Source organism: Myzus persicae, unplaced genomic scaffold (assembly GCF_001856785.1).
Source record: "Myzus persicae strain clone G006 unplaced genomic scaffold, MPER_G0061.0, whole genome shotgun sequence".
NCBI lineage: Eukaryota > Metazoa > Arthropoda > Insecta > Hemiptera > Aphididae > Myzus > Myzus persicae.
The window spans coordinates 23917-44761 of record NW_019102598.1 but is presented as its reverse complement, the minus strand read 5'-3'; the positions used below and the strand labels follow the sequence as shown (position 1 = coordinate 44761).

The 20845-nt window shown below is 31.4% G+C and overlaps 3 protein-coding genes across 6 annotated transcripts in view; 2 read left to right on the top strand and 1 right to left on the bottom strand.

Annotated features, from left to right (window-relative positions):
* LOC111032641 (A disintegrin and metalloproteinase with thrombospondin motifs 1) overlaps window positions 1–10371 on the top strand; it is a 49517-nt gene extending 39146 nt beyond the window's left edge. The window contains exons 8-17 of one of the 2 annotated variants that reach the window (XM_022313041.1): window positions 133–262; window positions 1012–1154; window positions 1804–1859; window positions 2719–2845; window positions 2982–3146; window positions 3422–3548; window positions 3616–3720; window positions 3958–4109; window positions 6088–6464; window positions 9283–10371. In XM_022313041.1, coding sequence (XP_022168733.1) covers window positions 133–262; window positions 1012–1154; window positions 1804–1859; window positions 2719–2845; window positions 2982–3146; window positions 3422–3548; window positions 3616–3720; window positions 3958–4109; window positions 6088–6464; window positions 9283–9473 — 1573 coding nt within the window. In that variant the 3' untranslated portion in view covers window positions 9474–10371. Of the gene's footprint in view, window positions 1–132; window positions 263–1011; window positions 1155–1342; window positions 1396–1803; window positions 1860–2718; window positions 2846–2981; window positions 3147–3421; window positions 3549–3615; window positions 3721–3957; window positions 4110–6087; window positions 6465–9282 lie in introns of both variants that reach the window. The other variant, XM_022313042.1, reaches the window with a different exon arrangement.
* On the bottom strand, window positions 222–20759 carry LOC111032644 (transmembrane protein 14C). 2 transcript variants are annotated; one of them, XM_022313049.1, is made up of 4 exons: window positions 20393–20702; window positions 15045–15161; window positions 14573–14762; window positions 10537–10786 (listed from the first exon to the last, which is right to left on the bottom strand). In XM_022313049.1, exons 1-4 carry the CDS (start codon window positions 20418–20420, stop codon window positions 10723–10725), a joined length of 399 nt encoding a protein of 132 aa, XP_022168741.1. In that variant the 5' UTR covers window positions 20421–20702; the 3' UTR covers window positions 10537–10722. The 2 variants fall into 2 exon arrangements, with proteins under 2 accessions (XP_022168740.1, XP_022168741.1); XM_022313048.1 differs by lacking the exons at window positions 10537–10786; window positions 14573–14762; window positions 15045–15161 and adding exons at window positions 222–957; window positions 1102–1174 and having other exon boundaries at window positions 20393–20759.
* On the top strand, window positions 15120–19001 carry LOC111032643 (glutamate--cysteine ligase regulatory subunit). 2 transcript variants are annotated; one of them, XM_022313047.1, is made up of 6 exons: window positions 15120–15646; window positions 15721–15838; window positions 15920–16109; window positions 16179–16372; window positions 16431–16545; window positions 17735–19001. In XM_022313047.1, exons 2-6 carry the CDS (start codon window positions 15731–15733, stop codon window positions 17893–17895), a joined length of 768 nt encoding a protein of 255 aa, XP_022168739.1. In that variant the 5' UTR covers window positions 15120–15646; window positions 15721–15730; the 3' UTR covers window positions 17896–19001. The 2 variants fall into 2 exon arrangements, with proteins under 2 accessions (XP_022168739.1, XP_022168738.1); XM_022313046.1 differs by having other exon boundaries at window positions 15120–15838.
* Window positions 20760–20845: the final 86 nt, after the last annotated feature.

Below are 20845 nucleotides of genomic sequence, written 5' to 3'. Positions count from 1 at the left end.
ATAATAATAAATATTTGTATACGATTTAACACTGAGCGATATACTAACATATTATAGTTTATTAAAATAATAATAATAATAATAATTATGACATACATTTTAATAGAAAAACATTTTGCGATTTGCATACAGGTTGCACGGGGGAGACAACGTACAGATTAAACGTTACTTTGTGTCCTTTTGGAACGGTGTGGACCTCAGGTACAGACTACTCAAGGGCCCGAAAATTCGTATAAGCATTGCTGGCATCATAATTTCGCGGGTAAACAAAGTTTAAGTATAATAAACATAAAAAAAAATAATAATATTTTTAACACGACGGTCAAGATCACAGTGCCGGCATGCCGACGCTCTCGTCGGTTTCTATTCCGATTTCTTCGAAAAGGGCTTTCTTTGGTTTCGGACAGTTCTCCAAGATCGAGTCCAATATGTCCGTACACATGCGTTTGCGTTTCCTATACTCTTTGGTGACCGTTTCGTATTCCTTCTTCACTTGTCCTCTATCCTTTAACGACACTGCGTTACCACTTGTTTTCGACATTTGATCCAATTGCGATTTTAGTTCGGATACGGTTTTTTCCAATTCGGCCACCCTGCGTTTTGCTTCCTCGGTGCTGTAGGTGCCCTGGAGCGTTTTCACTTCAACTTCGGATTCTTTGTACTTGCGCTCGACTTCACGCAGTGCGTCGTTAATTTTTACCAACTCCTCGTCCATCGACTGGATTTCGTTTTGGTCTTCCACCGTAGAGTCCGGTTGCACTACACAGTAAATCTTCTGCTTACCATTCAACTTCATGAATATCTTGTTATCCTTTACCAACTGATCAAGAGCTTTTTCCACAGCCGACTTTCCGACACCCTGTCGCAGTAGATTTGAAAACACATCGTTGCTACTGAACGGTCTATTGGCTTTGACCATGAACTCGTAAACGTTTTTCTTGTCCGATGCCATGTTTGCTGCAAAAAAAAAAATAATAAAAAAATCTATTCATCATAATATACGATTTTTAGGCGAGAGACGCTACGCCATATTTGGAGAGGAATAGGGTCGGTAGAGACGCCATTGATTCAGCGGCTGCACTCACAGACATGGGTAAATACCTGTTCAAAGAACGAAGACTGCCAGTATACGATATCGCCGTAGCCGTCACCAAGTAAGCTGGTTCTGAATAGTCTATAAATTCATAAAAAAAAAACATTAAATACAAATCAGTTTTTATATTTCATTAATATCTCGAGTAAAAATAGATTTATTACTTTTACTCCGAGACCGTGCAAAATGATATTTGTGTGATAATATTATATAATATGGGACATTATAACCGACAACCAATGCATTTAGGTACGACATGTGCAGACGTCGAAAAGGAGGCCGTTGCACAAAAGGAACGGCTGGTATGTGGTAAATAAAAATAAGAGGGGAAAAGTGCTTGGTAGTGTGATACGGGAGAATTTGTACATATTGCAAATTGTCGGCCTACGAACGGCATTACATATTATAATACTTATACTAAACATCCTTCTGGGTACGATGGGGATATAGAGTATGTTATTATTGTGGTAATCGACGGAGCTTCTAATGTGTGTAGATGGTAGATAATTAATACTCTTTACTATAGTCTATGTATAACTATATATTATATAATTAAAATATAAAAATGTCATGTGTTATAATAATTATGTATACGAAATATGTTTAAACCACCACGCATTGGCGGACCGAGAGAGGCGCTATTGAGCCCAGAGCGACGTAAATGACAATGCAGTACGGACTAAATAGCATATATACTGTTTCATTTTCAGATTAGACATGTGCAGGCGACAATACCCACACGATACATGCAACAGGGGTACCGCAGGTATGTCCCTGAAAATCCAAAACATATCAGTGCACTTGTAATTTGTTCGGCCCCCAGATATCATTTCGTTTCCCTATCAAACAAATCGCACTTACAATTAAACATTGTATTATTTTATTTGTTTTTGGCAAACAAAGGTTACAACAATCTTGATTCATTCACTGTCTGGCACTGAAATTCTGAAATTACCTGGAAATTATGTATTTAAGGTCACCATTATATCTTCTTTTACACTGTTTTATATATATATAATACAAATTGTCGCGTGTCTATTTTTAAACACTATCGGCAGAAAATGTTTTTTGAGCATTTCATGACACACACACAAACACACAGCGCGCGCTAGCACTCGTATACACTGGGCACGCAAACGCGCGTGACATGTGGTAATACTGGTGCGAAACTGGTTAGCTATAATGGTATACGCAAAGCTTTCTTTACGGTGATTTGTTTCCTGAATAATAAAAATCAAACATAAACACATATATTTGTGTACGTTTTTCTAACAAATATTTTATAAGTGCATGCATGTTTATATATAATATATATACACAGCATATAAATAAATATATTGAACTTAATCAGCTGCTCTGGACCGGTGTACCTAATATTATAGACAAGGTAAAACGATTTAACAACATTACACGCTTTCCACTGGACTACTCGAGTGTGTTGGATTAACAGTTACATAGTTGCACTTCGGCGGACTGCCTGTCCGCGGGTGGAAATTGCTTATTAATATTAGTAATAATATTTTTTTTTCACTTAATTTGCGTTTGGGTATTGATTGGAAAAAAACGAAACGATTTTTTTGTTCAAAAAACAATCGCATGTGCTAATCCCGTGTTCATGTGTATAGGATTTGCGTACGTGGGAGGTGCTTGCGTAGTGAACAAACGTCTCGAGAAAGTCAATAGCGTTGCGATCATCGAGGACACCGGTGGCTTTTCGGGCATCATCGTAGCGGCGCACGAAGTCGGTCACCTGTAAGTCCAATTGCCACTATCTACAAGTGATGATGAGCGTCAAGACTTGTACATCGCTGCTGATTTCATTTTAAGCAGTGGAGCACAAGTCTTGATCCCCACTAATAACCGTGTGTGTGTGCTCGTCTCGTTTTAGGTTGGGTGCGGTGCACGACGGTTCGCCGCCGCCGACCTACCTGGGTGGACCGGGAGCGGAGAAATGTCGCTGGGAAGACGGATACATAATGAGCGATCTGCGGCATACGGAAAAAGGATTCCGGTGGTCGCCGTGCAGCGTGTCTTCTTTCCATCATTTCTTAAAGTTTGTACAACATTCTAATCGATAAATTAATAGTGTATGGGACTACATAGGTGCGAGTAAATAATAATACGATAGGACGTTAGTCCAAAGACAACAATATGCGGTAAAGCGACTTTAACGCTCCGGGAAATGTCCCTGGGTCATTTAGAAGTGATGATGAAAACAGGTGCCCATTGACTATGGCTATACTGATCATGAACCGAATGAACATAATATATACTGACTGTCAACTAAACATTTTTATAATAATAAAAAAATGATTTAATTTTCTGTAGCGGTGACACGGCTACGTGTCTGTTCAATTCGCCGCACGAAGACGAGTCACTACCCAGGATGTTGCCAGGAAAACTGTTGACTCTGGACGCCCAGTGCAGAAAAGACCGAGGGACCAGCGCCTGTTTCGTGAGTTAACATCGTGCGCATAGTATTGAAACAGTAAAATAATAACGTTTATTTGCTCGCCCCACAGAAAGATGATCGGGTGTGCGCTCAGCTGTTCTGCTTTGACGCCGGTTCGGGTTACTGCGTAGCGTACAGGCCCGCGGCCGAAGGATCACCTTGCGGAGATGGACAAGTGAGTACTGTAATGACAGCGTCTGCAGAATAATAATATATTGTTTATACCTATTCATGTCGGCAATTGTATGAGCAGGAGGGGAGGGGGAGTGTGTATATGCGTGCAGATCGATTGTATTTAACGCATACAGTATTGCCACTGTTATTAGTTTTGGTCGACGAATCAAAACTTCATTCGATAACTTACAATCAACAAATTATACTCATCGTCGCCACTATATGTTGTTACTTGTAGCATTGCACCAACGGCAAGTGCATAACGGAACACGAGAACATAATACCGGACTTTTCGCAAAACACACCGGCCTACCTGCGCCGGTCGGGAGACGAAGGGGAAGCAACTCAAGACTGGCCGCAGTATTTGACTCCTAACGTCACGACACAGAGGTAAAATCAAAAACAGAATCGCACGGTTCGACGATTCCGGCGACAGTCGTGGTGTATTATAGTTCGCCTTAAATCACCCTATAAAGACGCACGATCGACGACCATCAGTGGCAGCGTGTGCGGTATATACCATATACTGATGGTAGATCAGGGGTGGGCAAACTTATTTAACTGAGGGCAAGTAAGCCCATCCCTGGTTTAGATCGTTCGTTATTCGCGCGTGTTTATATACTGGTACCGGTATCGCAGCGACGACAATAATATTATTATTGTAGTATACCCAGTAACAATACTTATTATGTCGACGTATGTACATTGTACAGTAGATACAGGACGTCTCGTACTTGGATGTTTAAATCGATAAAATATTTATTGTGCATTACGTTTGATTGGCTGTCTCGGGTTCTTAAGAAAAGCTTAATATTTTTTTTTTTTTTTTGATTTTGGGCTGATTTAAAAATAATTATTATAACAGTATTATCAGCTAATAAAAGAAAATATCAGCTAATACAGATTAAGTTTGTTGAAATCACAAACTACAAAAGTATTTAACTGATTCTAACGTACGATTCTATCTGTACGGGTGCAACACATAAGGGACGATCACTTTAAGTTATTAACCGATAATAATATTAACTGTCGTCGCAACGTACCCAGGGAGGTACGCACTACGCACACGCTTGTGATATATATGTATATGTATAATATGTTTGTAAATTAATAATATGCGGTGTTTACATATTAAACGCGCGTTTTCGACAATACAGCGATCCGGCGTATATTAGTATACCATGGTAAAAAATCATCAAGTACAATTGTGACATGTGTGGATTTTGGATTCTGAGCAGAACGATGGCGGGACTCACTATATCCGAAGGTTTTTCAACGTTTTTTCGATTAATATAATTTTAAACGATGGTTAATTCAAAATGTATAAGCTTGAAATATTAATTGAACGCGAAATTACAAAATTGGGGTTTCGAGCTAATCTTAGTAGTTTTTCGGATAAACCTATATTATTATTAAATTTATCTGTTAAATCAGAATCTTTTCATACCACCACCACTGAGAATCAGTCGAAAACGCGCGTTTGGTACATGTTTTGTTGTTTGTGGATGTTTTGTGTATCCTATTTGTATGTGTACTGTAAATACACGATATTATCACATATTATATAATATATACAGGATGTGCCACAGTATATTTCCATAGAGCTAACACATAGAAATGGAAATACACAACAGTGGCTCGTCCAATAATATCATCACATCTATATATTTTTATTGTAGTCCTAACGAGTAGATATACTCACTTTTATACAATTTTATATTATTTTATATTGGTAATCTGAATGGGACATAGTCAGATGGTCTTAGGTCAGATGTCAGAGATGGGCAACTGGCGGCATGCGTACCATTTTTATTTGGTCAGTGCTACATTTTCAAATATAATACTAACACAAAAGTTCAAAAATTAACATTAAAAATTAAAAAGTCGGAGAAATGTTTAACTATATTTAAAACTACACTGTTCGTATAACGTAGCTATATTAATTCGTTTCTGTTATTGAACTAAAAGTCTACAACTTACAAACAAATTACTTGGTGTATAATAATATGTATTCATAAATATTATAATAAGTAGTTTTTATTTCATTATTAACGTGATTTATAATGCTTAAAAAATGTCAGTAAACATTTTTTTTAGCTTCCTATACTCCGGTTCACTGGATTTTAAAATAAAAAAATGACACTCTAGTAAATCTAAGTTGCCTATCTCTGTTACATGTATATAATAGGAAGTATATTAAGATTATAAAATCCAAAATGAATTTCAGAACTAATATACTATATTATAATTGTTGTACAAGCCTTTGTGTCACTCCTCTTCCCTCATTTTACAGCTGAAATGAACCAAATATATATAGGGATCGCTAAACATATAAAATTTAATATTACGAAATTTGACGGCGTTTTAGGTCAGTGTGGAATGACTATTGGAGGACAACCCAAAAGACTATTGCCACCACCACCAGTACTAGTAACAACCTGCACCCCCGACTGCAAAACTTGTACGCTCCGAACCCTTACCAACAACCTCCACAGATAACCACGACTAACGGTGACGCTCATGACGCGCGATTACCGACATACAAACAATTACTACTACAACAACAACTACAACTACAACAACAACACCAAATTAAACAACAGCCACTAGGTAGCGGCGACAAAAACGAAGACCCTTTGGCCGCGTTGCTTAAAAACAAATACTACCATTCGGGGCCGCAAGATTTGAAAACCGTCGATCGACCACAGTCGTCGTCGTCCAAGAGTAACGGCGGTGGCCCGTACGGTAAGTGATCGATTTTGCGTGAAAGCGCTGCAAAATACGGGGGGAGGGAACCCGCCTACATATCACATTCGATCACATCATTATCATCATCATTTTATTATTATTATTATTATTTATCATCATTGCGTATACAACAACGACAAAATATAATATAATAATAACAATAATTTACTGGCTGGAACGAAACCACTTCACACTCTGTCTTTATACGCCGGTGATCTTTATAATGTGTATAATATATCACACACGAGTACCCACACGAGTACCTATATATTATTATATAGGATAATATAACACTATAACAGAACGCTGCACGGACGACAACTACGTACACGAAGTATGCACGTCGTGATAATGCGCATGTGCATCGTATTGGATACCCATACGCAACATCGCGTACACTGCACTATGTGTACACTGCAGTACACGTATATAATAAATGTATATCATTATTTATTACAATAATATATTATGCAGCGGTGTGGTCCGGGTTCCGCGTTACAAAAACATGTTCGGACGGATATGTGAGAGACATATAATTCCTATAGTTCGGTGTACACTTTACACCGGAATCGATCCACCCCCTTACAGGTATTTGTAGCGCGATTCACGGACGATTCTATGCAATGACTATATTATATTTATACGCCCGACCGTTGTATAGGTATACCTAACAAATGTTCACGTTTTGTCATTACTCATTTAACGAAATTTTTACTCATTGCTCGTCTATACATACACAACCGCTTGCACGGTGGCAACCATTATCGCCGCAGCCACCGCCGCCGCCATGCCGATAAGCTATACGCCTATATGTAAACATAATATGATAAATACTCGCCAACTATAATATGAATACTTCACAAGCCTAGAGGCGTTGATTTTTCTCTTGTCCTTATATTATAGACTCAATCGTTTTCTCGGTCGACCAACCCTCGGGTTATCGATGACAGGAAAAAAATTAATGACTTACTATACGGCGTAAAAAAATTGGTACCCAGGAAACGAGGCTTCTATTTAACATTATGATATGCAATGGGAAAAAAATGTCACCGTATGCCGTTGCTAACCGTTCCGAATTGTACGAAATATTACACCGAACGTATAACCAGAGCAAATTACACAGGCCCGTCTCAAACATTTAACACACCAAAGCAAACTTAAGTTTTACCACCTTTTACATGTAAATACTACGTTAAATATTTTTAAATGCCACTCCTGAAAAACACCACCCTAGGCGTGGGCCTATGTCACCTACCCGTTGAGCCGGGCCTGAAATTAAATATAAACAACTGCATGTGAAGTAACCGAATAACACACGCTTCTTGCACTTACGCTAACCGCTTTGATGATGACCATGTTATTGTTATTACTTAATATACTTATTAGTTATGATCATCGTCCATCAACCACCTGTGTACCAATTACCAGGAGCTCGTACAATCTCGCATTAATTATTAACAGCTAGTGTATAATTTAATATTATACTACGCACTTATTATATACCTAATAGTATAATATAATATATANAGATATCGACTAATGCAAGATTTGTACTAGAATTTTAGAATTTTAGTGGAGATAATTTTTAAATATAGGTACCGAGGTTGTATAATTTAATATTATACTACGCACTTATTATATACCTAATAGTATAATATAATATATATTATTTAATATTATATTATTATAACAACGCTAAAATGTATAGCAAACAGGGCGATTACATAAGATTATAGAACCATTACCGGCCCAGTTAAATTTTGTTTAGATTTGAAAGATAAATTTATTTTTTATAAATAGTTACTAAAAATAATAAAAGGTCAGTCATAGGAGCCTACTTAAAACTTAATAGTAAACTTTCACAGTTTTCGTGAGACAATCGTACATTGCTTACAATTTTGTTTAGAAAAAAATTATTTGGGTCATTCAAAGGAGTAATAAGGTACTTCAAGTCTTTAAAATACGTTTTCTATACTATTTATGCACATAGAGAAATTGTTTTCTTTTTCGAGAGAAAATAAAATAATCAGTGTAGTACAGACTCAGGGAGTTGAGGTGGTTGGGTATTCAAATACAGGTGGAGAATTGAAATTTTAGAAGGCAGATTATTTTTTTTTTAGAAACCTTATTAACATCGTACTAAATACCTACTTTTTTTTTATTATTATTTAAAATGTTTCTTTGAACAAAATACATATTTTTAACATTTTAGGGGTGTACAGATCAGAGCAATAAAAATTAAAATACTTAATACTAACATGAGCCCAAGATCATAACATAAACCTCAAGATCTAGCTGAGAATGAAATTGTAAAATCGCCCTGCGTTATCTTCACTTTACTTCATCATACATAATATATATTAATAATAATTTATATTAAAAGATAATGAATAGGGCTCGGTCAGGGTATCTACTTATAAAAACATAAATGGAAACATACAAAGTGATTCTTTTAATAGTAACACAACACTTGTTACCTCGAAAAATATGTATGGAAATTTGAAAAATATTCTGTATACATACACTAATTCGAAATCATTAAGAAACCATATTTTCACTATTTTTGAACGTTACCACTTAAGTTGCATATTTTTTGAAGCACAGCATACATTTTTCACTTTATATTCCAAAGCAGAATATATTTTTCAAAGAATTGTCCAGACGACGAAAATAGTGGATGGTTCCAAAGTTTGGAATCTAAACGTCGATAGCTTTTCGAGTAAACGAGAGTTGGTGATACACCTAAGAATTGCTTTGTACTATGATTAGCTGAAAATAGTTAACACGAATTTTTCGTTTGCCGTTTTACCCACAGCTGACGAGTGCGTGGACCGAGCCGGAGCCATGGACATGCTGGGAGCCGTGTCCTGTTACGACTACCTGACTAGGTACGGCATGGGACACTGTTCGAACCCGTACATCCGCGAAAACTGTTGCGCAGCTGTCAAGTACGTGTGCAACGGCGGCGGCCCGTCGCGACAACTGCAATTGCAACAGTTCGGCTGAGTCATCAAGTGCAAACGCGCAATGCTCGACGCTCAGATGCAGTCTGCAGTTTACCCGTTCCCGTCCCACCAGCCAGCCAGCCAGCCAACCCGCCCACACGTACCTATCGTCAAGTTTTACGATATATATACATATTATATATAGAGAAAAACAAAAAAAAAAACAAAAAAAATCCATATACAATCTCTGTGAGATCAATCTATTATTAATATTATTATTATTATTATTATTATTATTATTATTTATGCCTCGTTATACATTTACATTTTATAAATAAATTCTTTTTGAAAAAATTTTAATAAAAACCACTTATAAGTCATAACTTTAAAGTTGTGTCGTGGACCAATGCGCGGGCCAACATCATAACCGCAGCCAAACAATATACATCACACACACACACACCGGAATATGATATTATTATTTATTGCTACCATATTATGTGTACTGTTTTTCTGTTTTATTTTTATCATTATTTATTAGTTGAGGTGTGACTCAACGACAGACAAATCTCTATGAAAACCACACACATTGTCCACATAATACTCATTCTCGATTGAGAGATATTTTTTATTGTGATACGCCGACCTATATGATACTATATAACAACATTATGTATTACGTTATCGTGTTTTGGAATCTTTTTTTATCCGATTCAAATAATATTGTTCCTCGACAACTCTAGGATAAAACTGGACTGAAAAAGATTCCGAAACTACGACATTTATGTGATTCAAAATTTATTTTTGTTTATTTTTATTTTTATTTGTAATTATTGAGTGGGCAAATACAACTTTTCTGCCTATGATATTTTATTTTTAACTGATTAAGATGTTGTTTAGTCTAAGTATTTTAAGTAACAGGAATGTACATACAAAAAATATATGATGAATAAGTTAAACAAGTGTTATAGTTTTTTTTTTTTTTTTATTTTGATACAAATCATTAAAAAAAAAAATATTTATATAAAGCAGTTATCATAAATAATTAAAAAAATGACCCAAACCAATAAAAATTACAATTAAGATATTATTTAATTTTAAACTATTCTAATTTTATATTTAGCAGAGTTTTGACTAAGAGCTGTATACACAATCCTGGAGGTAGGAACTTAAGGGTAAATGCAATGAATTTCAAACATTTGCATTATTACCCTCTAGTAATTCTTTTGGCTCATTATTTTGCTCTTGTATAACATTTTGAAGTGATAGTGATGGTTGTTGTAGTACTTCAGTGTTTTCTCCAGGATTGTCTATTCGTTTTTTGCCGACCAAACAATAACTTGTCTAGCACCCAATCTGATCACCATGGCCAAACTAAATAATAATAGACGATAATAATAAATAATTACACTTGTATAGCATATACGATTTGTATAAGTTAAAAAATATTTATAAGTTAAACAAAAAAGGTGCATATAAAAATTGTTGGATTAAAGAAATAAAAAATTATTGTATTGAGTTAATAAAATGTACTATTATTTAGTATATTTCAACGGTAAAAAAGGCTAAAAAGTATTAAGAGAAATCAACCCACACTCTGAAATGTATGAAAGATACTAGATTTACTGGTCAGGGCACAATTTAAAATTTAAAAAAATTATATTGAAAATACCAATAAATATTTTATACTTATAAAACTATTTAACTATATTATATTGCTATGGTATACTTTCTGACTCATAAATACATATGAGTATATATGTCGTAGGCATATAGTCAAATCAGGCATTTTATCAAATGCCTAGGCATATAGTCAAAAAATTTAGTTCTAAATTATAAGTCAAAATTATGTTCTGAATTGTCTTGTAAAATATTTTCAAAATCTTCTTCACTTGATAATTTTTGAATAATTTTGGCAGGTAAGTTTGTAGAACTAAGACCTACCTACCAAGCTCGTAACATGTTTTCAACATCTTGATTTGATCTTTCTACAGATCCCTGACTCTGAGGGTGCCGTGGCCGCCCATGTATTATTTTACATTCAGGCCACAATTCTGCCAATTCTTCAATTATTTTCGCTGTAAATTCTCGCCCATTATCAGACTGAAGTATTTGAGGTGCTCCTTGTTCCAAAAAAATTTTTAAAAGTTCGTGTGCAACTTCGGTGGCTCGTTTTGAAGTAAGTGGTCGAAGATATAAATATTTGGTTGCGTGATCCTGATAGTTCATGACCCATTTAAAATTTCCATCGGGTGTTGATTGGAAATCAATAAGGTCAATTTGCCCTCTTGAATTAAAATCTGCCGATAATATTGGTTTTATAACGACGCCTTTACAAGGTTTTGATTTTTTTTTGTTACAAGTTGTACACAAATTAATAAATATTTGGATTGCTATTCGAGGAATGTTGTATTTATTTTTTAAATTCTGCTCAACTTTATCCCTTCCACCATGACCAGTCGCTTTATGGCTTTCTTCGATTTTTTCAAAATAGTTTTCATATGGTACAACATAAATAATATTTTCGGTTTTAGTTTTTGGTTTTAAAATANCCCACGTTAATTTTCCAAGGTAAAAACCAATGGAACTTTTATTTTTATTTAATAAGAATATATAGTACTCACTACTCGTACTATAGACTATATTGACTATATATGCTATACAAAATACTCGTACTATCATTTATGTCTATCACATCTAATTAGTTATTACCTGAATATATTTATGATTTCATTTTTAAAACAATACTAAATAATAATTAACACAAAATTAAACATATTATTTCATATACGAGTATCTACGTGTTTTTCATATTAATAAATAATACACAGCTAATGTTTTTTTATTATTTGCCTGGCATGAAATAGGCATTTAGTCAAATGCCTAGTCATTTAATTAAATGACTAGGCATTTAACTAAATGTCTAGGCGGATAGTGAAATTGCATAAACATTAAATTTTTTGACTATATGCCTAGGCATTTGATAAAATGCCTGATTTGACTATATGCCTACGACATATATAGTACAATAAATAATAACTAAGCAATAACATCATTATAAGTGCAATTACATCTATTTGTTTATAGTGTTATAGTCTAAGCTCTCAATCAAATATATGACATCAATACTATTTTTACAAGTACCTTAAACCATACTATGACTTAATTATATAAGCAAATAACAGCAAAATTATGTGACTCTCAAATAATCTTTTTAAAATACTTAAATCCACTATTTTTTTGGTTTTAAGTAAATGTTATTTTAGAAGAAACTTTAAAAAAACATTTCAATATTACTATCATTTTGTATCCATACAGCTCAAAAAAGGTACTATTGGACTATTCATTTTTAATTTATAAAATCATCTCACTAGCACTCTCGAAGACTAATAAGATTGGACCATTTAAAATAACAGGAAGTATATATGTATCTTATTAGTCATTTGTTTTAATCTAATAGGTATTTAGGTAAATATATCATTTTGTCTGATAAAAATGATTAAGTAATATGCTAAAAATAATTAATTGCCGAGTGTTAGTGACCTCAGAACGTAAAATTAAAATTAGAATATAATAATTAAAATAATAAAAAAATAATGTCTAAAACTAAGATTTCACCGAGGATTTAACTACCTTATTTTATTTTTATAGACGTTTTCAAGCATAAACATTTCATATTTACTAGAATTATTTTTTGATTAAAATCATTTATAGTATATTTTCAAATATAAAATAATAATATTATACAATAACTTGGAATGAGAAAAAGTCAAACTCTATTTAATTAGTATATGCTATTCTATTAATTTTTAGATAATATATATAATTTTATATTATTATGATATCATTATGATATACATCTCTACAAAATAATCAAGTATACACAACCAAATTAAACTGTCATAAGACTTGAACAGCCTACAAATATTAATGTTTGTCTTGATGTCTTCCAAATTGATCACTAGTCAATAGTCAAATTATAAACGAACAATTTTAAGAGAAATTTTGAAGTATGAATGTTTTTTTTTTTAATTTATATATCATTTATATTTTTAATTTACAATATATACAATAATGGAGTAAATGTGAATGAAAGAATATTTTATGAATTAAAATAAAAAAATTATTATTAATGTGTGGAATATCAAATTGCATTATAACTTCAACACAAAAAAATGAATAAGGCTGTATTATGCATAACTTAGGTTTTTAATTTGTGTAAGCAAAACTCACGAGGAATCTATATAGATCTTAAATTTTCAGGTCTAAAGAATTAATATTTAAGTTTTATGAATTTTTAACTACAAAATATTTTTTAATTTTAAAAAGAACAACTTATAAGAAACCTTATATTACATTTTTGAACTTTTACCAAAACAAATTTTTTATCCACAAGTAGATATCAAACTAGGGTGAAACCTAACCTATCGAAGCAGATATCTTAAAAAGCTGTTGTTGTAACACTGTTGCTGATAGCATTGGTTATATTTCTTATACTGGTGGATATAATTATAAAATCCATAGATTATCCTAAGTGATAACCCTTCCTCCTAATATGCAAAATAGTTTCGATCTTATCACCTCCTAGAAAAAAATCCAAACATGACCCTGAATCTGAAGTACCTCATCTATTTGTCATCTACACGTTGAGTAAAGCTAAATACCCCCCCCCCCCAGTTTAAAATTAACACAGTTTCTCCAAGTAATTTATTTCACAAAACTTTTGTTATTCTTTTAATAGCTTTATAATATAAATGTTTAATTTCAAATCAAAAGCTAAATCGTTATCATCTTAATACCCCTAAAAACAGATGAACAAAGATTAACCTTTTATTTCCCTACAATCTTATAAATGAATTGATTGATGCTACTTATATTATTAAAGGGTTGAAGTTTTGGGTACACAATGATAATCACAAGACTTTAACATCTCTTACACATTCCTCTTTAAAAATCTAACAGAATACAAGAATTGATTGTTAAGGGAATTTCAAACGAAGTGAATCCAGATATCAATTTCTTTCATATTATGTGTAATATTTTGTTACACTTACTAAAAAGGTGTTTACAAATTAATTGAAATAAATAAATAAATAAATAATAATGTATTTTAATGAACTAAATGTGATAACAAATTATTAAAATAGTTAAAAAATGTACCTTAAAGCTGCCAGTATACCAGCTGGCATGACTTTTCCACTATTAAGATAACGGACACCCATTATTCCTCCTAAAACTGCACTTGTACCCAATGAAAGAGCCAAGTTATTGGGATTTTTTGTTGTTTGATACGCACCATACCCAAGAAGAGATCCAAACAACAATCCTGCAGACAGACTTGGAATACTAGCTAAAACCAAAAATATCAAATCAATTATTATTTTCAAATAATCTAACACAATTGGAAGAGATTGAATAACTCAAAACTTTAACTAGAAAAATCTGTTTGCACAATGTATAGATGTACATGTTGCAACGGTAAAAAATTGAAATTGTTTTTTTAATCTTTATAGCTGTGAGTCACCATCTAGGTAGTTGAACCATGTATATCACACAGTAATACCAGAATGTGTTCGTTTCAGGAATAATATAATTTATAGGTACCTATTTATTTTGAATGAAAGCGTCATACCTGCTTTTGCGTAGCCGATGATGCCTCCGGCTGCTACCGTTGCGGCGTAAGCAAATCCAATATAATCAACAGGCATAGTGAACGGAATGCCGGTCGTGCGATACGGTGACGATAAATCTTCCGATAAAAAACTTGTGATTATTTTTATGCGTGAAATAAACACAAGCACGGATAACGACTAGGTACGTAACAAGTTTTAACTTAGATACCTAACCACTCGTAGACGTTTATTGTTTATTCGTACTCCAATCTTATCGTCGGCGGCGGTAGTATTATTATTACTTATGAGGTACTAGGTATATTTAATTGCCGCTTGAAATTGCGTGTTTTCCGCATGTAATATGTATATGTAGCATTGTATTATAATAATGAGCGATTGGCGTGTAAAAAATAATAATAATAATGACCATGTGATATTGTGTGCGCAAGTACATACAACAGTTGTATTCCCGCGGATGACCTTGGAATTGATAACAGAAATTGTACTACTATTTAGGACGTCTGAATAATCATTCCCTTTTTATTTCGATTGTGTGTGGCGTGCATGCACGACCTAGGTACAAATTCGTACGTTTTGCTCAAATATCCGTCTCAACGTGTTGGTAATTTGCTTAGAAAATCGATATTTACTACATTACCCGTACATTATAGCAATTGTGTTCTATACTATCAACAGTGATTTTACAATGCCATACGATATTCCAAAAACTGTTTCAAAAATTTATATTCATACTGGAAATGTGTTGAATGCCAATGAATTGACACAAAAAGCTGGTCAAAATGCAACTGAAGAGGTAACAATAATTATTAAGTTTGAATTTTGTAGATACCTGAATAATATGATATATTTATTTGGTGACTCTGCATGATTTTAGGTAGTTGAATGTTTAAGCATTTGTCTATCCAAGTATCCATCACCATTTGCATTAAACGAAAAAAATGTACATTTAAAATGTGATGAGTGCTACAATAATGACAATGAAGAAGATTTAGCTCTGAAAACAAGTGTCAAGGTTTTTCTTACAACAAATGAGGTGGATGTTTTGGAAGATTCTTTAAAAAATCGTAAGATACCGATTTATTATTTAATATTGTGTACTATGTTTAATAGAATTAATTAATCTATTGTTTTAGTTTTTAAAGAATTGAACGAAGAAGTTGTAGATTCTGTGATTTTAGCATTTAACCATGGTAAAGATACCTTGTTAGCAGATTTATTAACTCTATGGTCCATACTTGAAGGATATGTTAACAAACAGAAAATCACACGTATCGGTGTGAGTGACATTGACACAGATTTGTTCATTTCTCTGTACAATAACTCAATTGTAAGTTCATTGTATTCTATTTTGTATATTAAATATTAATTAAATGCATTGATCTCAGATTAAGCCAACTATTGTTCAAATTAATTTGAACTCTTGTTGTGTTGTACCAGAAGCCCTTCAAGAATTTACTAAAGATAATGAAATACAGTTATTGACACACAGTGATTCAAAAGGTATTTTAAAAAATTTACCTAAATATTAATATTATACATATTTTACAACATTGTGTTGAATTTTTATTTTCATAATTGAGTATGCTTTTATTAACTCAATGTGTGTATAAATAGAGTATATGAAATTAACATGTTATGGAAATATTACAGAAATACTTAAAAGTTATGGTCATTAAAACACTATTTTGGTATTTCTGGAATATTTTATTATTTCCAAATACTTTTTGGTTACTAGTATTTTTAAAGTTTAGTATGAAAATTATACTATAATAGAAGAAATGGGTTTAACATTTTTTTTTTTATTTAATAAATAAATAAAAATCTTACTAAAGATCTGTATGACTACTACATCTACTTCCAATGTTTTTTATTCAGTTTATTATAAATAAAATTATACACTTATTGGTTATTACTTATTACTTACTGACTATTACTGATATTATAATATAGAAGAAACATTTGAATTCCGGTTATTATAGAATTTTAGGTTACACTAAAAATGTTTAATCATTAGTGCACAAATAAATATGCAACATTCTTTGAATTTATCATTCAAGATAAAAAATTAACTACATAATTAAATAGACATGCATAAGTATTTAAAATAAAAAACAAACTTAAAATATGCTATGTTAAATAACATTTATGAATCTATGATAGTCATAACACAAGACAAAAATGTAATAAAAATCCAGCCCCTCTTTCTTACTTATTAAGTTAGAATTAAATTTTATTCAATTAATTTTTTTTTTTTTTTTTATTAAGAATAAGGCTTCGACATCAGAGGTCATTAGCCTGAAAAGGTTTACAATGGTAGATTAAAGATTAGAAATATTGAAAAAGTCTTATGTACTTAGTAACATGAGAATTAAACAAAATAAGTAGATAAATAAAATAAAATAGTAATGTTAAATAAATAGGTAAAACAGTAGTATTTGCAGATTTTTATAATAGGTTGGATACTTTGATGGCATTAAAAAAGTTCAATTAATTATTTTTCAAAATCTGAAATATTGTATTTTTCTCTTCATCTTACTTTATTTGTTGTGACTAGGTTTTAATTTGTTTAAAAAATATCATACTATTTCCAAATATCTGTGTAGGTAATAGACCAAATTATAAGACAATACATTTTTAAAAATCACATACCTACCTGTTTGTTTTTAAATGATGTTTTTTTTTTTTTTAGAAATTTTACCCCAATCGTGCTTAGCTGAAGTTTTTGGAAACCAAACTGAACTAAAACAAAAAATACCTAAACTTGAATGGATGATAAGATACCTAACTCATGTTAAATGCAGAGGAGTTTTAGCAAGTAAAGGATATATTGTATGTCTTAAAAGATCATAGAATGAATCAATCCACAACATGTCTAGAAGGCAAATCAAGATGTATACACACCCTTTTTTTAATATTAAAAAGTTTATGAATTTTATACTTTTTTCTTCGAACAAACTAAAATTGTTACTAAACGAACTTAAATAAATTGTTAACATAATATTTTTATACTCTTGTGAAGGCATTTTAAGTCTTTAACTTATATAAATATTTGTAACCTTGTTGAAATTGTGGTAGTTACATATTTTTATAAATTATATAACTATCCTACATATTAATAAACTAAACATAAAATTGAATATATAATTATTTAATTTTATATTTAATATATTAACACAGAATTAACGTTGCGTACATTTTTAATTACAAATAAATTGCTAATTAAGTATAATAATTATTGTAGAATCCTGACATTACTTAATTGAAATTGTTCTAAATTGTTTTAAGTATACCTAATACAAATTAATTTTTTATTGACCATATACTATTAAGCACAAAGATAATTAAAGTGTTTATTTTTTTGATTAGGTACTTTAACTATAATAGGTATAAAATATAAATAAATGAGGATTATTAATTTCTAAAATATCATCTGGCTTTACTTTAATTAAAAACATTGAAATGAAAATAGTTAATCAATATGTTCAATGTTTTTAATTCAAATTTTTTCTCAAGGTTACGCATTTAATTTTGCTCGAATAACTGGAAAATGCCTTCATAAAATTAATGTTTGAATGTTTAATTATTGTTACTTTCACAAAAGCTTACTTGTGTGATAATATCTCAACTTAATAGTGTTGATACTTTGTATAATATATCTTGGTGAATAATAATACAATCCACATTGTATAACCTTAAATTGTATATGACCAATATATTATACATTTGTATAGACCTATAAGTATAAAATATATATATGATATATAATGCATTTTTTAGGGACCCCATAAGATATATTATTCATGAGAGAGGATTTATTTATATAACTCGAATATAAAAATATGATTTATAGCATGCTAATTTAAGATCAATAACATAAGCGATACAATAATATGTTGAATACCTACACTGACTTGTTGAATTAATAAAATTTTAGACACCGTTTAAATATAAATGAACTAATTTGTGTAAATTGTAATAATACATCTATAGACATCTGTTCTGTTCTATATGGATAGTATAGAAGTTTTTTACAATCTTCCACGACTCCACCATCAAGTATGGCATATTATATTTTATAACAATAGTTCTCGATTTTTTCAACTTGTGTTTTCATCAGCAGACATCACACAATGATTATTGATAAGTATAATTGATTAATAAATATGCCTTCCATATTAATGTTTCACTATCTATGAATGGGAAGATCTTCTTAAGTGTTCAACAAAATAATTTTTGTTACTACACTATGTCACATTTAAGAGTCAGCTCAGGCTGACTTAAGTCTGATTCAGTCAGACCACACATCTCAATAAATAATGTATTGTCAGCAGGCAAAAAATATACCATATTTATCTTGACAAAATACTATCTTATGGTTGTTGGGAAAATACAATAATGCTTCAGTGAGCGTTGGCCACAACCATTGATACTGCCATTTAGATATATAAATATACATGTATCTGTGGCTGAATCTTACCGCATGATGTGTACCCATAGACCTTATACTTTAGGTCTATGGATATACCAAAAAGGTTAAAAAACAAAAGAATATTTCAGGATAATAAAATATAACAACCAATGACTAGGTATATGCAAAAAAAACATATTTTCCATAAAGAGATTTCTAATATACATATACCTACATAAGAGATTTTACACTCATTTATGTAAATGAAAATTAGGTACAAAATTATATAAATTGATAATAGAACTACTAGAATCCAACTTTATTATTTCTTTGTTATGAATATTTTTAAATATTAGCTTATATATATTTACTTTAAACTAAACATTTAATAATGATGATAATAATAATCAACAATGATACGTAATATATGAATTAATTGATGAAAAAAACAGTTAAACATTAATTATTTAATATATTATATAGGTAATAGCCTATAGGCTATAGCTAAAACATCAAATAACTTATTATTTCTTAAAACTGTAGGATTTTTTAGGAAAGTAGACAACTTTTTTAAATATCTTTTAACTAACCCAGCTATAATTTTAATCTCACTACAATTAACATTCAACATTGAGAACTATGTGTAGAATGTAAATATATTATTTAAATTCTTTTAGACAAAATAAATATCAATTTTCATTAATATAAACCATTAATTTGAACTTATAGAGTAAAATAGAAAGTTTAAATAGGAGTAACCTAACCAGGGACTATATACATTACCCAATGACCAACTTATGTTGTATTTAATAATCATGCCATGACTAAATACATGTATTTAGTATAAATCATACTATAAAAATCGTTCATGTTGCTCAATATTTACTAATTTCACATCTTAATTCTTAGGTATCGATAATGAAATGGGTAAGTACTTACTTCTGTGTGTGTTTTCACTTGAGTGCATTCATAATAGGAAACTAGGAAAATAAACAACTTCAACAATTGAGATGATTGCTTTAAATCTTTCGTCGTACACGGGTTAAAAAGTAAAACCCGAGCTTTAAAAATTACAATAACAAATCACAATCAAAATTCTTAATATACGAGTCACGACTGATGGTTTACTTTTACGATGGGTACAACATTAGATTGAATTTCCGTTTAATAATTTATTTAGCCTATAGATCGGATGGATGAACTTCGAACAACAACTTTAGAGTTAAGATCAAAAATCAGACTAATTACTATTTACTAATGGGTTTATTATCATTCATCATAAGTTCCGGTTTTGGCGCGATAAATACAAAACAAAAATGGTTGCCATGTTACTCCATGCACCGAATGGGAATCCATCGCTGTCCACTGATAATAATAAAACAAAAATGTCCA